Below are 16,129 nucleotides of genomic sequence, written 5' to 3' on the forward strand. Positions count from 1 at the left end.
GTTTGAGACCAACCTGGCCAACATGGTGAAACTCTGTGTCTACTAAAAATACAAAACATTAACCAGGCATGGTGTCGGGCGCCTATAGTCCCAGCTACTTGGGAGGTTGAGGCAGGAGAATCGCTTGAACCCGGGAGGCAGAGGTTGCAGTGAGCCGAGTTTGCACCACTGCACTCCAGCCTGGGCAACAGAGTGAGACTCAGTTTCCAACAAAAAAGAAACTGGAAGGAAGTAGCGTTTTCAGGGGTGGTGGGATTATGGTGAATATTTAGTAAAAATCAAGAGAATTCTAGAGGGAGGCTCACACCCTAAACCCGCCTTTCTCCTTAGCAGCTGCCTGTTGAGCTGTGGGGTCTCGGCGTGATGAGCTGATTCACCCCTGCATTACTTGAGTTGGTCTCCTCCCACCCCTGCCCCAGTATCCACGGGAAGGGTCAAGACCTGAACCTCCCGTGTTCCCAGTCCCTTGGAAGGAGGAGCCCCACCTCCAGGAACCCTCGCCTACTGGGAAGCTCCTCTCCCCAGAGGGCAGTGGCTGTCTCCCTAGCCAGACTCCTGGGTCTTCAGGCCTCTGGGTCCACAGTGCTGTAGGCCCTGCCTTCCCTCCTCCCACTTGGCCTCTCCCTACCGGCCCCTCCTCCCACAGATGTTCGAGCTGGGCGAGTGTGTGACGGGCACCATTGGCCCCACTCACAACTTCGAGCCCCCGCACTACGATGGCATCGAGTGTCTTGCCATCCAGGGAGACATCCTGTTCAGTGGCTCCCGAGATAACGGCATCAAGAAGTGGGACCTAGACCAGCAGGAGCTCATCCAGGTGGGGCTGGAGGAAAGGGAGAGGGTAGACTCGGGTGGGGTGGTTTCCATAGCCCACGCAGGGCCTTGGAGACCCTGCGGCCTGGACTCAAGGGCCCCAGGCCAGATGGTTTTCACAGCTCCCCAAGCCCTCCTGTTCTCCCTCTTCCTCCTCTGTCTCCATCCTCCCTTCTTCCCTACCCGCGGCCTCTCCTGATGCCACATATCCCTCTTAGGCAACCTGCTCTCAGCAAAGCCTTTGCTCTCAGCTCGTGGGTTTGCGTGTGAAGCTCAGTTACCCAGTTCCTGTCCTGGGAGCGTTTGTGTTTTAGCCTGACCCGTGCGAGGGCTGAAGCGTTCTCTGCCAGGGCAGGATCTTAGGCTTGAACCTGGGAAGAAGAGCAGAGGGACCCATCTCTGGCCCCCTAAAGCCCACAGCACAGGCCACCCCAGCATGGCTCCTGGAACCAGTGTCACCTGCCCGTGTGGCAGGTCTAGAGGCCAGGGGAGCCTGGAAGTAGCTCCACTACTAGCAAGAGGGGCCCTGGAGCAGGTTCTGTCCCTCATCACCTCCCCCAGCCCTCACCAGCCCTGATCCTCTCACAGCAAATCCCCAATGCGCACAAGGACTGGGTGTGCGCCCTGGCCTTCATCCCGGGCCGCCCCATGCTGCTCAGCGCCTGCCGTGCGGGCGTCATCAAGGTCTGGAACGTGGACAACTTCACGCCCATCGGTGAGATCAAGGGCCACGACAGTCCCATCAATGCCATCTGCACCAATGCCAAGCACATCTTCACAGCCTCCAGGTGGGTGCTGGTCAGAGAGGTCTGCCTCTGCTCCCTCATCTCCTGGTGTGGGCAGGGGAGGCTGGGAGGCTCAGGGCCCTGCAGTTGTCCCCGCAGGCTTGGTTCACAGAGCAGATTCCATGGTGGCCTCCTTTGCATACCTAGCCCGTGCCAGCCTTCAGTGAGTGCCCACCAAGTGCTGGGCACTGCGCTAGGCAGGGGAGGAGGAAGGTACTGGGCCCTGGGCCAAGCCTTGCCCGCTTGTCTCCAAGCCGTTCCTACCCTCCCCTGCCCTGGCTGTCTTCTCCCGTGCAGGTATCTCTCAGAGCACAGAGCAGCCCTGCCAGCCCCAGACCACGCCTCTTACACCCCACCCACCCGCTCTGGCCCCCTGTGTGGGGAGCAGCCAGGCCCTCTGTCCCATGGGGTGCGACTCAGATGGCTTTCTTTCTTGTTCCGACTTTGTCCCTTCTCTCCCCTCCCCTTCCCATCTCCTCCCACCTCTCCTCTCTGTCCTCGCCTCTCTCCCCCCACAGTGACTGCCGGGTAAAGTTGTGGAATTACGTCCCTGGACTCACCCCCTGCCTTCCTCGCCGAGTCCTGGCCATAAAGGGCCGCGCCACCACCATGCCCTGACCCTCCCCATGTCTCCCTGTCTCCTCTCTCATTCTTCCCCTCTTTCCTTTTCCCTCTCTTTCCCCACTTCGATCTGAGCTGCTTCTTAACGGTATGAGATTATTTTACTCCTTCTTCTTCCTCTCCCTTCCTGTCCTGCCTGGCCCAGAGAGGTGCCCTGCCTGTCCCTCCTGCGCCCACCGTCCTCTTCCAAGCATGAACAGTGGGACAGGCCCCAGGAGATGGGTGCCAGGGAGCAGAAGGGGGAGCTTTCAGGCCTGGACAAAACAAAACACCAAAAAAAAAAAAAAAAAGAAAGAAAACCCATGACAAAGCTCCCCCGGGGGCCTCTGAGTGCACAGGCCTCTCCATCTGCCCAGCACCCCACCACCTGCAGTCCACCACCCCGTAAGCCGTGCTTGCCTCCCAGCCCCAACCACATTTGGGGAGTTTGGGGAATGGATTCCAGTTCATCCTCTACTTTTGGGGGCAGCCAGCCAAGCCCACTGCAAAAGCTGACCGGCCCCCTCCACTTTGTCCTCCACCCCAGTGACCTGACGGTGAAGTTCTGGAGTGTCCGGCGGTTACCCCACAGCGGCCCACCCTAGGAGTGAGGTCAGAGGGATGCCCCCGGACCCTCGACCCCAGCAGCCTGGACAGCATGGAAGGGAAGCTGTGACCCGGCCGATGGGGCCAGCTGCTCTGGGGACAGAGGGCGTGGCCCCCTCTCCTGCCCTCCTCCCTCTCCCTTTGCCTTCCCACAGGACACTGTTCCCTCATCCCTCCCCTGCCTCTCAGGAGCCTCTGGGTGAGAGAGAGGCTGGGGAGGAAATTAAGCTGTGAAGCCAAAGGGCATTATCCCTTCTTGTTCCCCTCCCGGCAGTCCTGGCCACATTGTCTCCTGCTGAACCAGCTCTGCCCCTTTCTCAGGCCTTTGGCCCAGCGGTGGGGCCCTGTGGGGAGGTGCAGCAGCCTGGCCCCATCCCACCCTTCCGAGGAGCTGGCCTCCCCCCTTCTCCCAGCCCAGCCTCTAGAGCCACTGCACCTGCCTCTGAGCCCAAAAAGATAGTCCTCAGGTAGCTAAGGAAACCAGGTGTGGGCGGCTGGGCCTTGCAGCTAACCCTTAACCCTCTGGCCACCCGCAGATAGCCCCAACTGGCCCCAACAGTTCCCTGGGGTCCCTTTCAGATGGGACCAAGGTGGAGCTGCTAGAAAGATTCCTTTGGGGAGATGGTCAGAAATACTTCAGTTATTTATTATTTTGTTATTTTTATTTTTTGCTGTTGCCTCCTGGAAACGGACTTGAAGTTTCTTCCCCTATATTCTTTCCCTCAGCTCTGGGGGGCCAGAAATCCCAAAGGGAGTGGGCTGCCCCGGCCCTCCAGGGCCGCCTCCTCTGTTTGCTTTGCGGAGGAGGGAACTGCTCCTTCGACTCTGCAGCTCGGGCCTGTCCCCGACACAGCCCCCAGGGAGCCTTCTAGCTACCCCTGGCCTCTAGGCCGCCTGACGCTCAGTGCCTTCCTCCGTCCTGGGGCCTGGCACCCGTGCCGGGCAGCCTTACACCAGCCATGCCCGCGGCACCACATGTGTCTTCTCACTCACGAGGTCTCGCGCCCAGCGCCCCCTGGAAGGCGGGGGCGCTCACCCCACAGCCCAGGCCCCGGGGTTCTGCCCCAGAGTCCTGCGTGGGCCACGTAGGAAGCAGCATGGGGGCTGTGTCTGCTGGGAGGCGGCTTGGATGGGGAGGACGGCCCGGCACCCTGGCCCCCGCCTCTCCCCAGCCCTGCAGTCCCCCACTGGGCCGGGGAGTCTCCAGCTTCTCTCTCTCTGGTTATTCAGGAGACACATTTTCGGCCTTAAAACTGGCATGGAGCGCAGGCCCTCTCTTGCAGAAAACTATCAAGGAAGAGGAAGTTGGCAGAGTTTCTCTGCCCCGGGAATGGGGACGCCGAGCTCCGGAGAAATTGTTAAATCAGTGTTCTGGCGCCCCCTGTTGGGGGAACTCTGGAATTACAGGAGTGGGCCTTGTGGGGGACTGAGCTCCATCCCTCTCCCCCGCCCCACCCCCACCCAAAGTTGCCCATCCTGTTTTTCCGTTGCTTCGCTGGTCTTGTGCTTCCCGGCTTCAGTCTGGGAGCCAAGAGCCAGCCCCACCTCCCTTCAGAGGACGCAGTGACTTTTGGACTTTCCAGAGGTGGTTCTGTGTTTCTGCCCTTGGCTCCCCTCCGTCTTGGGCCGGGGCACTTGGAGCCCTCTCCGTGTGGCGCCCAGTGTTGGGGGGAGGCAGGCCCCAGTGGAGGCTGAGTGAGGCCTGGTCCCTTCCCCGTGCCCTCCTCGGAGCTGCCACAGAGGCTAAGACGGCTGTCCTGCTGGTGCTGGCCCTGCTGGATGTGGCGTTGAAGTCTGGGGCAGCCGATAGCAGGAAGGAGACCCCCTTGGATGCTGGTCTCCTGGGACCTGAACAGTCTGTCTGCAATGACTGGAAATCCTTCTTCCTCTGGCCACCCCGGGGGTGCTGGGCAACCCCCTTAGCTCTGAGATGTGGCCACAAATCTCTTCCCACACCTCTCCGTCCCTCCCCACTTGGACAGAAAGTTTTGACCTTGCAACCTGTAAGAAAGAATCCGTCCGCATGACTGTTTACAAGCGATAGAAACACATAAGACTCTGTCCCCTGAGCTCCCACCCCCGGGCCGGGGATGCCCCACCTGGGGTGACCGCACTGTAGCTGCAAGGCGTGTTCTTGCACGAAGTGTGATCTTATGGCCCCGCGAGAGGTGCTCATCATCATTGCCCATTTTCTGCTGTTTCCGATGGGTCAGCTACCTCACGGCGGGGCCAGCTCTGCTGTCCTGGCAAGTATCATTGACTCTCTAAACTTGAAGTCCTTCAGGAGCCCTGAGCCCAACATCCCTGAGACACCCCAAGTTGTGCTCCATGAGAATTGGAGTCTCTGCCCACTCTTTCAGGGATGTCCAAGGTCCATGTTAGGGGGCAGGCCCCCAGCTCCACTCACTGCACAAGCACCCTAAGTGTTGGAAGCACAAAGTGGTTGTGATTTGAGCACAATGGCAGGGTCACGCAGGCAGACTCGACAGACCCGGGCCCGGGAGGTTCCTCCCACACTGGCTCTGTCCAAAGTGAGATTGGGGATGCCTCTGTCTGGGACAGGGGGCTGCCCTTGCTCAGACCAGGCCTTGGCCCATGGCTTGTCCTAATTCTGGGACTCGTCATCTTACTTCTTGCCCTTCTGTGCCCATCTTAAGACTGGAGGCTGAGCCTTGTCAGGCCCAGCCACATCTTTACGCCATGGGACCAGGAGTAAAGCGCTCTCTAAACCCCACACCCCAAATCTCTAAATGCCTGAGTTCAGGCTGAGTCCTAGCCCTAGTGAGCCTGAAGAGCTTGGACTGATTCCCTGTCTCCTGGGTCAAGCCCCACTTTGTGCTTTCGAAGCTTATGAGCGGGTTCCCTGGATAGAAGGAGTCTTCCATCCCCACTGCCCTTGGGCCTCTTCAGCATAGTCCTGTGCCAGGGCCCCGTCCTCACTCTCAGTCAGTTCAGTATTTGCTTTCATGTGAGTGACGGACTCCTCTGAAGCAGCTGGAACTCTCAAAGGCAGCGCATGGAGTTGCCTTGCGAGATTTCCAAGGAAGGAGGAAAGACTAACAGGCGGAGGCTGGCACACCCAAGCCTTTGAGGTGGTCAGAGTGCCACCTTCAGCCCCTTGGGAAGGGACAGCAGTGGATCTGGGAGTGGCCTCACCCCGGATTCAGCCTAGGAATCTCTTCACCCTTAGCTCTCCAGCCCTGCTGCCTGTCTGGGGGTGTGTGGCCTGGGCAGAGGGTAGTTTAAAGCACAAAACCACATGGGGAAAACACGAGGTCGCGGGGACTTTCTCATGTGCCTGATGTGGTGGAGGGAGACACCAGCAGGCGGCTGCAGTGACGTTAGGGAACATAACACTTCTTTGCCCTGCTAGCTCTCAGCTCTGGAGGGCATCCCCCGATGTGGTCTGGGCTGGGAGCAGGCATATGCCCTGGTTGTTGCCTGTGCCTGGTCTATTCACCATCGTATTTGTGTGGGCAGAACCCGCCCTGCAGGAGCAGTGACTTTCTTCCCACTGTGTGTCCCGGACCTGTGGTATGTGTCCCTTTGCCATCCCAAACAGGCAACTGCTTGCTGCTCTCCTCACCTGGCATAGCCTCTTGGTCAGTGGCCAATGCCCCACAGGCCTTCCTGGGCCTGGCCCTCCTCTCCTGACTCCCAGATCCTTCCCTGCCTTCTTATGTGCAAGGACAGATTTTGCAGGGAAAGTTCTGTTTCTTCTTTGGTATCTTTGTTCTGTCCCCTGCCCCATCCCCAGCACTCATGATCTTGAAGCCCCCATCACACCCTAGTTCAGTCCTGTGAACCATGTCCTGAGGGCCTTGCAGGGAAGTAGGAAATAGAAACTCCTCCACAAAGAGCCGAGGATCAGAGAAGACCCCTGAGATGAATCAGGGCCCTGCCCTGCCCACCAACTCTTTTCTAGCAATCATGCCCTGCCCAGGCTGCAGGCTTCATTAGGCTCCTGCTGTCCTCTGCGATGTGACTAGCACAAGGTGTATATATGTTTTGTACCTCTGCCGATGGCTGTACATAGTGTATGAAAGTTATTTAAGCCTCATGTTGTACATTTCTGTTCCTAGATTGGATGTGTGTGTTCTAAGAAGTTGTCATAAATGAAACCTGAATGACCAATGTCTGTGGAGGTGTCCTCTGCCCCCTTCCGGGGGGCTGCTGACTTTTGGCTGGGGCCTTTGGAGAGGGAGTTGGTGGTGGTTGTGGTGGTGGGTGGGTGGGTGGGTGAATGGGTGCAGCAGGCCTCTGGGGCTGGGCCCAGCCTGATGAGAACTTCTTGAGCTGTGAGTTTGAGGCTTCACCAGTTAGAAAGCAGAGAGCTTTGAGAGCGTCACATTCTCCTCCAGACTCCATATGTTGTCTCTGGAGGCAGGTGCAGTTGCTGGAAGAGTGGGCAGCAGCATTTGTGGACCACCTGCTATATCCTAGGCACTGTTCGAAGCATTTTTCATTGTGTCTTCACTGCCCTGTGTGACAGGTGACATTCTCATTTTATGAAATGAGAAAGGTCTCAGGATGGATGTGACTCTCCCAGGATCACAGCTAGTAAGGACAGAGCCAGGAATCTGCATCTAGACCTGCCCAACCACAGCAGCCTTTGCCTTTTGCTAACGTAACATGTGCCTCTCTAGGGCCTGGACTACGCTGTGCATGGTGCATGCCAAACACGTCTCGGTCCCTTGCCACTTATGGAAAGAAGGCCAGACTATAAAAAGATCATGTAAGAAAAGAGCTCTACAAAGGCCATTTTTTTTCTTTTTTTTTTTTTTTAAATAGAGATGAGATCTCACTATGTTGCCCAGGCTGGTCTCGAACTCCTGGGCTTAAGCCTTACCTCCCAGCTCAGTCTCCCAAAGTGCTAGGATTACAAGCGTGAGTCACCATGCCTGACCATGATTTTTTTCCTAGATCAGTGCTTTTCAGTCTTTAAGAACCCATATTTCCCTTTTGATAACCATGAATTGTTTCACCAACTCCTGGAGATTCCGGCCCATCCCCTGGGCAGAGAGGCCCCTTGGGGAGAATCCACATCTTCATCACCAGTCACAACGGATTAAAAAGCTTAACTTCCTGATATTTATATCAGGAATATAATAGGGTTTCTCTTTGCTTTGTTTCCCAAATATAAAACCAAATTTCTTCCTCAGCCTGCACAGGTCCCCTGCTGCTTGTCCAGACTTGTGGCTGTGACAGGTGCTCTGGCCAGGGAATTCCTGGAGTCTGTAGGAGGCAGAAGTCACCGTGGGTGGGAGGGCGAAGGCTTCCTGGGGAAGGTTTCCTCTAGAGAGGCTTCTAGTCGAGTGAGAGAGGGACCCTGAGCCATGGAGGGAGACACGAGTGGGCAGAGTTGCCCTGACTTGCCAGCCCCACTGGCGGGCACAGAGCCTCCTGCCTCAGGAGCAGGGTGGCTTCTTGCAGACAGTTGTTTTTGGCTGGCTGACCCGGCATCACCCATGCCACTCCCCGCCCCACCCTCGCTCCCCACAGGTCCATATTTTGCATAGGATCCTGCCTGACAGTGGGACAGAAGAGCCCACTGTGAGCTGCAGGAAGTGACAACTGGGCATGGCCAGCTGCAGGCTGGGCAGGGTGTGTGGGCAAGACCCAGAGACCAGCCACTGGGGAACTGGTCACGGGCCAGACCTGCAGTGGACTCCAGCCATCTGGTTCCTCCTTACCGCTGCGCTCCTCCCCGCACGTCCAGAAAGTTTGCAGCACAAGGTAATTTTTCCAAACGCAGTTCACCCTGTCTCTCGAGGATGCCAAGGCTCGCTCCTGCAGGGTGCGGTGGGGGACAGGAACACTGGGCTAAGAGACTCTTTTATTCTTTTAATGTGGGGTGTTGTTTTGTTTCCAGATTACATGAATAATATCTGCTTACTTTAGAAAATTTGGAAAACAAGAGTGTCAAGAAAAATCCCGTTTAGGATATAAGCTATGGGGCAGCTTTCCCAGGCACAAGGGAATGGCACCTCTCAGAATTTGGTAAGAGCCATTCAACTGTCAGAACTAAGTGGCATCTTAAAGGCATCTTTTCCTCAGCCTCTGAAGTTGAGTTTTAAAAACAAAGATAATGTTTTCCAACTCTCTGTTTATAAATTTATATTCTAGAGAATTGTGGCCCAGAGAGGCCAACAGAGTTGGACAAAATCATCCTGGGACAGAGATGGCCCTAGAATCCATTACTTTCCATGCATTCATTACCTTGTATTCATTATTTTATGCTTGACCAAAGTGAGGGGGTGACTTGTGGGGGTGTCAGAACAGTCTTTGAAGTGGGTCTCATCCCAATGCACTTGACCGGTTAATAGGTTTTTAATAAGATCTATCTTTTATCATTGCTTGTAACAAAGCAAAACTGCCCTGGCAGAGGCAGGGCACTGCAGGGCAAGTATCCAGGCCTGAGTGTTGATGCTTGGGGTGTGGTTTGGGCTGTGCCAAGGGCCAGCCATGGTGGCGTTTCTATAGAGCAGCGCTGTCCCTGGCTCTGTGGTACCCAAACTCTCTGATCTTCCAGGATGTTTTTCACTAACAATCCTTTAATAAATCACTTTCCTGCTTAAGCCAAATGGAGGGGACTCTGTTGCTTACAACTGCATTCTAGAACACCTCATGTGTGCCAACATTACTTCCCCCTCGGCTCATAGTTGAAGTTGGTTCAAAAGAAATGGCTGGCTCTGGCCTCAGACCCATGGCTGAATGGGAGAAGGGAACAGAGGGGCAGAGCAGGGAGAGGACAGCCCAACCCAGATGTGCGTAGGAGAGAAGGCGACTTACAAGTGGCTCTACCACAGGAGGCCAAGAATTGACTGGAAAAACAACATAATAGCTATTTTCACAAAGGTGCATGCTTTTTCCTTTTATTACAAAGATTCCGCAGGGATACACCTCCATTTCTAGTGCAGGACCCAGGAATCTGGCCCCATTGTCACAGGGTCTAATGGCCAGGCCTACATCTGAGACTCAAGGATGCAGGCTCAGAAGTAGTGCCTTTGGGGCCTCCTCCTGCAGAAGCAGGAGGCTGGGGACTTGGCCAGTAGCAGCTTCTTCTTGGCTTCCAGGATATGGAAAGTCTGCGTGGTGAGGCAGCTGACCGTGGGGTCAGAGTCTCTCTGCATGTGCCGTAGGGCTGAAACACAGAGAAAGGCTAGTGGGCTAGGCAGGAGGGCCTAGGCCCTGTGGTGCAGAGATGTACCGGGCAACGGGGTCGGGACTGATGGGTTTTAAACTATGAGCAAGAGTTTCTTCTAGGAGTCCACAATGCTCCATTACAAGCAAGACCACATAGCTGCCGTGAGCACAGGGAGATGCGAGGCCCACCTGCTCCTCACCCTACACCTATTACCAACCCACTCACTCCTCTCCACTGCCCCTCCCTGGCCCTGCATCCTCTCTTTCCCATAGAATAGCTGTGAGTGAAGTTCTCTGACTTCAAAGAGAGCTGCAGCCAGGGACTCAACCACACATGGGAGCCCAACGCTGTCTCTCCTACAAGAAACCCAAAGGACCCTCCTGGCTGATGAGTGGGCTCCGTGGTGGTGAGGGTGTGAGTGAACATGGGGCAGGAGGGCTCTGACCAGCACCTCAAAACCTAAGCACCTTGGGGATGAGCCTGCCTCTTCACGGGTCTGGATGATCATTTTTGTGAGGCCATCAGCCCACATTTCCTAACTTCTGAGCATTCCCCACCAACACCGGTGCCACTAAAAGATGCAAGGAGGGGGCGACTGGGCTGCCACTCACCTGTGTATGCCTCCTCAATTTCATCGATCTCTTCCAAGTCTAGGGTTTGGATAATCTGGCCTACAGGGGTGCAAGAAAGCACCTCAGAGGCCCCACAAGGAATCAGTGGGGCCCTGGCTGCAAGTACTCTTGGCCCCCTTCCCAAACACTCACTATTCCCTCCTTTTTCCTGTCTTTCCCTCCCTTGGCCACCAGCCTCAGGTGTGGACTTTTCCCATAAAGTCAAACTTGTGTCCCTTGCTTCTCTGAAGGATTCTAAGCAAATAGGGATGGTTGAAGGAGTGGATCCTCCTCTGCCCTGAAGAGCTCTTCCCTGGGATGATCTGAGGCAGTCCCCTACCTACCTCTGAACTTCCCCCACTGAGCAACTCCTAGACCCCAGATGCCCCACCCTTTGTCTCTCTGCTGGCTCGTCTCCTAGGACTTGGGACATTCTGCTGTAGGAAGATTACCGCCCAACCCAACCAGGAGCTTCCTGCAGGGGAGGGAGCAGGTAGGCACAGGTAGGCACTCCCACCTCCACTCCCACCCCCCAACATAATTCCCATGGGTTCTGCATGTTCTCATGTCCTGGGTGCCCAGTCTGTTTAAGGGACCCTACAACAAGGACACAGTGGCTCCAAGAAGACGAAAGGCCATACCTGCAAACCACACAGCTGCCCAGCGGATGGGAACCTGTGGGCTCTTGAAGAGAGCCACACACTGCTTCAGAAACCAGAGGGCTTTGTTTGTCCCCTGCTCCAGCTGTAAGAAAAGGTGTCAGATTATGGCAGGGACCCTCAGACGGTTTTCAGATTACACTGGAGCCATCCCCTGAGGGCAAAAATCTGTCAAAACCATCTCCATCTCCATCCCCTCCTACCCCAGCTCCTGAAATCTTCTTTCTTTCATGAAGCCTTCCTGGATTGACCATGCCACAGAGATCATACTCCCTGGCCTTGACCCAGCTTGAGCATGAAACTCATACAGGTTGGCCCCACTGTTTGGCTCATACATTTTTTTCTCCTACTCCCAACGATAGAGTGAACCCTATTGCATAATTGTTTATTTCTTAGTTTAAATCTTCAATCTCAAGGTCATATGCTTTAGGTTGCAAAAGATCATGCCTACAGCATTCTGTTTAAGCAGAGCCTTAGAACACAAAGATGGGAACAATAAACACTGAGAATTCCAAAAAAGAGGAGGTAGGGAATGGGGCAATACTTGAAAAACTACCTATGGCCTATGTTCACTCCTTGGGGATGAGAACATTAGAAGCACAAACCTCAGCATCACACAATATACCCAAGTAACAAACTAGCACCCATACCCCCAAATCTAAAATTCTTAAAATAGGCCGGGCGCAGTGGCTCACGCCTGTAATCCCAGCACTTTCGGAGGGCCAAGGCAGGCAGATCGCCTGAACTCAGGAGTTCAACACCAGCCTGGGCAACATGGTGAAATGGTGTCTACTAAAATACAAAAAATTAGCCAGGTTTGGTGGCACGTGCCTGTAGACCCAGCTACTCAGGAGGCTGAGGAAGGAGAATCTCTTGAATCCAGGAGGCGGAGGTTGCAGTGAGCTGAGAAACGCACCACTGCACTCCAGCCTGGGCGACAGAGCCAGACTGTCCCAAAAAAATATATAAATAAATAAATTAAATAAATAAATAAATAAATAAATAAATAAATAAATAAAATATTTAAAGTAAATAAATAAAAATAACACCCTAGCAGTGCTGCATGTAATTACGTGTTTTCATACCTTCCATCGCCTGCCTAGGAATGCAGCCCCTTCTGCATTCATCAGACTTCCATCCTTGAAGGTTCAAAGGATGATGTGTCCTTCCCTTTGCAGCAATCACTAACCCAAACCCCGTCTCCTGCATCTCCTTCCTAGCTCCAATCCTAACTCTCTTCTTTCACTCTGCAGTCTAAGTTCTTAAAACAGAAGGCTACATCCATGGTTTTTCCCAGCTTCTTTTGGCAGGATCTTTTCTTCAAAAAGAAATCTTAACTGGAAACCCAATATCCCAAAGTAACAGAAGGGGTGGAGGGGCAGGTGTGGTGGCCCACGCCTGTAATCCCAGCACTTTGGAAAGCCAAGGCAGGAGGATCACTTGAGCTCAGGAGTTGGAGACCAGCCTGGGCAACATGGCAAGACCCTGTCTCTACCAAAAAAGAAGGAGAAGGAGAAAGAGAAGGAGAAGTGGGGCTGCTGGGATTGAAGGAGGTGGGGAGGCTGAGCCTAGCCTGCCTGCTCATCTCTCCCATCTTTTGAAGTTACCCGAGAAACCCTTGGGTTTTTGTACCCTTGACTGCTTCCTGAAACTGGTCATGGTCCTTCCTAGATGACCATGACCCTCCTCTCTTGTTGTCCTCCTTTGACTTTCTGCCTGGTTTCCTTTTCTAGTCTCCTCTGTGGGATCCTTGGAACTGATGTCTCCTGGAATCTCAGTGTTGACTTATATGCTCCTCCCACCACACAATTTCCTTAGGAGAGCATATCTGGGCTTAGGGTTGCAATCTCCATCTACCACCCAATGGTATGCTCAGGGTTCACCAAACACAGCCCTGTTCTCCAAGCTTCAGTGATACATATCTAACTTCCAATGGAATAGATCTACTAGCGTTCTCACAGATTTTACAAGCTCAACATGCACAAAATCAAGCCACCACCTTCCCCTCCACACCTGTTCCTCCCTCTCTATTTCTGACCTCAGCCCAGGACACCAGCATTCACCCATGTCAGAAGCCAAGAGGCAACTTTTACTTTCACAGTTCACATCGAATCAATCTCCACAACTAGCTAATCCCGCCCATGCCTTTGTCTTCTTGACTTCATCATTTCTCCCCAGACACTCTCCAGCACAGGCTCCAATTCCGTCCCTTGGGAACATTTCTCTGATCTGTAGCTTGGGTGATTTGTGTGAAATGCACAGCTCTCTAACCATGCTACGCACTTGCTTAAAACGCTTCAACAACTCCCCTTGCCTACAGCCTCAAGTCCTGCTCCTCACTGGGCCCAAACCTCCACGGCACAGTGTGGCCCAGCCTCCTGCTTCCTGCTTGGTGTCTCCTGCCCAGACCGGACTGCACACTGACAGTCCATGAGCAAAGCTAGCCTGAAGATTTTTTTTTTGTTTGATCTACGCAGCATTTTACATGTTAAATTATTTGCCAACATTAATGGGGAAATTTCACCCCTATCAGGATTTCCTGCTTTCTTTTTTAATTTTTTTTTTTTTTTTTTTTTGAGACAGAGTCTTGCTCTGTCACCCAGGCTGGAGTGCAGTGGCTCGATCTCAGCTCACTGCAACCTCCGCCTCCTGGGTTCAAGCGATTCTCCCACCTCAGCCTCCCGAGTAACTGGGATTACAGGCGTCCACCACCTCGCCTGGCTAATTTTTGTATTTTTAGTAGAGTCAGGTTTTCCCCATGTTGGCCAGGCTGTTTCAAACTCCTGTTCCCAGGTGACCCAGCCACCTTGGCCTCTCAAAGTGCTGGGATCACAGGCATGAGCCACCGCACCCGGCATGGATTTCCTGCTTCTCTTGACAACCCTGAGCCACTTTCCTAGAAACAATTGGTGGGTTCTCAACTGGGGACTGTACTGTGTGGAGGGAATTATGGAACTGGGGGATGTTTATGGTTTTCAAAATGATGAGTGGGGGTACACCAATTTCTAATATCCCATTACACATTTATGTCTATCAAAAACCTACTTATAATAATCCATGCCTAGAAATTGGCTTTTTTAGATAACAGAGAACTTTTTCACAGTTCAACTACATACTGGATTTTCTAGGAATGCATCTGCAATAGACATCAAAGACTATACTTCATCTTGTTCAGAAAGTCATCAGACTTTCTGGTCTAATCAGACTTTCCCGATGTGGGGGGAGCTATTAATATAATCGTTTTGGAAGTCCCATCACCAACAGTGACCCTTCTTGTGGTATGAGTCTCCGACTCCTATATCATTCTGCATTTGTAGCAGATCCATTCACATTGATTCTATGGAGAGGGGCAAGGATTCATGTACATCATTTTCTTCTAAAGTAACTGGGCCCTGGCAGGGCGTAGTGGCTCACACCTATAATTCCAGCACTTTGGGAGGCTGAGGTGGGCGGGTCACCTGAGGTCAGGAGTTTGAGACCAGCCTGGTCAACATGATGAAACCCCGTCTCAAAAAAAAAAGAAACCCCATCTCTACTAAAAATACAAAAATTAGCCGGGCCTGGTGGCAAGCACCTGTAATCCCAGCTACTCGGGAGCCTGAGACAGGAGAATCGCTTGAGTCCGGGAGGCGGAGGTTGCAGTGATCTGAGATCGCGCCACTGCACTCCAATCTGGGCTTCAGAGCGAGACTCTGTCTCAAATAAATAAATAAATAAATAAATAAATAAATAAATAAATATAAAGTAACTTGGCCCAAGCATTTACATATAGTATTTATTTTCTATTATTATATTGTGTTATGCTATATTGTGTTCCATATATTCATACAGATTATTTTGTTGTGGATTACTTTCACTTCTCCTTTGGCATTAGGGCATTATATTACTTATTTTGGAAATATGCAAAGGTGAAGGATATTATTTATGGATTTCACTTTAGCAGAGTAAAGGCGGTGTCACTAAATGTGTGCTGTGATAATGGTGTGCGGTTTCTGGCCATGCTGAGCAGGCTGCCTGTGCTGGGCCTTGGGGCCTACATCTCTCCTCCAGGCCCACCCAGTCTGATCTCTGGCTAGTGTTTCCTGCATGGCCTTGTAAGAATTTGCCTTTTCTGCCCCTGCTCTAATGATTCCAAGGCACTTACATTAATAGCTCCCCACACACCAGGCCCTTCTGCCCTTATTTCTCAGGATGGTTGTGAGGATCAAATCATACCAGATAATGTGTGCAAAGTCCCTGGAACAGAGTGAGTGCTTTGCTCCACACCCCTGTGTACAGCATCACCTTGGCCTGCACTCTTGATTCTGTCCCTTTGCCTAAGTGTTACTCTGCCCTCTGTTTCTCCTTCTGAAGATGACACCTCCTCCAGGAAGCCTTCCTTCAACTCCCAGACTGTGCTGGGTACCCCTCCTTTGCCTTTCCCAAAGTATTCTGGGATTGTCTACTTGTGTGCCTAGCTCCCCAATTCAGACAGGAAACAAGAGGAGGGCAGGAACCATATCTAGGTGCCGAGCATAAAGTAGGTGCTTAATGAGTATCTCATCGTTGAACTGTTGCTGCTGCCGCTGCCACTACTGCTGCAAACCCCAGAGCTGCAGGAAAAGGACCTAGACCGCTGGGGATGCCTCCCTCCCTCGCATAGGGGCAGACAGTGAGCAAGCTGCTGGCTTACCAGGGCTCCAAGAATGTTCCACATATCTTTCTCTGCAAATACTGCTTTCAGCTTTGACCAGCCCAGCACGGCAGCTGTGTGGCAGAGGGCAGACCGGCAGATCTGGGAGACAAGGAGGCTCAGCATGAGGAGCTGGGGAGTGGCACTGGGCAGGGACACAGAGGGGTGCAAAGAACAGAGACAAGCAGCATCACATTCAGCCTCGATGGGATGGAAACGCTGGTGAATCGACAGGG

The 16,129-nt window shown here is 53.2% G+C and overlaps 1 protein-coding gene across 4 annotated transcripts in view; it reads left to right on the plus strand.

The window, feature by feature from the left end:
• Positions 1–3,454, plus strand: part of KIF21B (kinesin family member 21B) — a 51,291-nt gene extending 47,837 nt beyond the window's left edge. For 2 of the 4 annotated variants that reach the window (XM_032136669.2, XM_032136670.2), the window contains 3 exons: positions 647–817; positions 1,402–1,601; positions 2,117–3,454. In XM_032136669.2, the coding sequence (XP_031992560.1) occupies positions 647–817; positions 1,402–1,601; positions 2,117–2,216 (471 nt within the window). In that variant the 3' untranslated portion in view covers positions 2,217–3,454. The remainder of the gene's footprint in view (positions 1–646; positions 818–1,401; positions 1,602–2,116) is intronic. The other 2 variants (XM_032136671.2, XM_032136672.2) reach the window with 1 other exon arrangement.
• Positions 3,455–16,129: the final 12,675 nt, after the last annotated feature.

This window comes from Hylobates moloch, unplaced genomic scaffold (genome assembly GCF_009828535.3).
Source record: "Hylobates moloch isolate HMO894 unplaced genomic scaffold, HMol_V3 SCAFFOLD_18, whole genome shotgun sequence".
NCBI lineage: Eukaryota > Metazoa > Chordata > Mammalia > Primates > Hylobatidae > Hylobates > Hylobates moloch.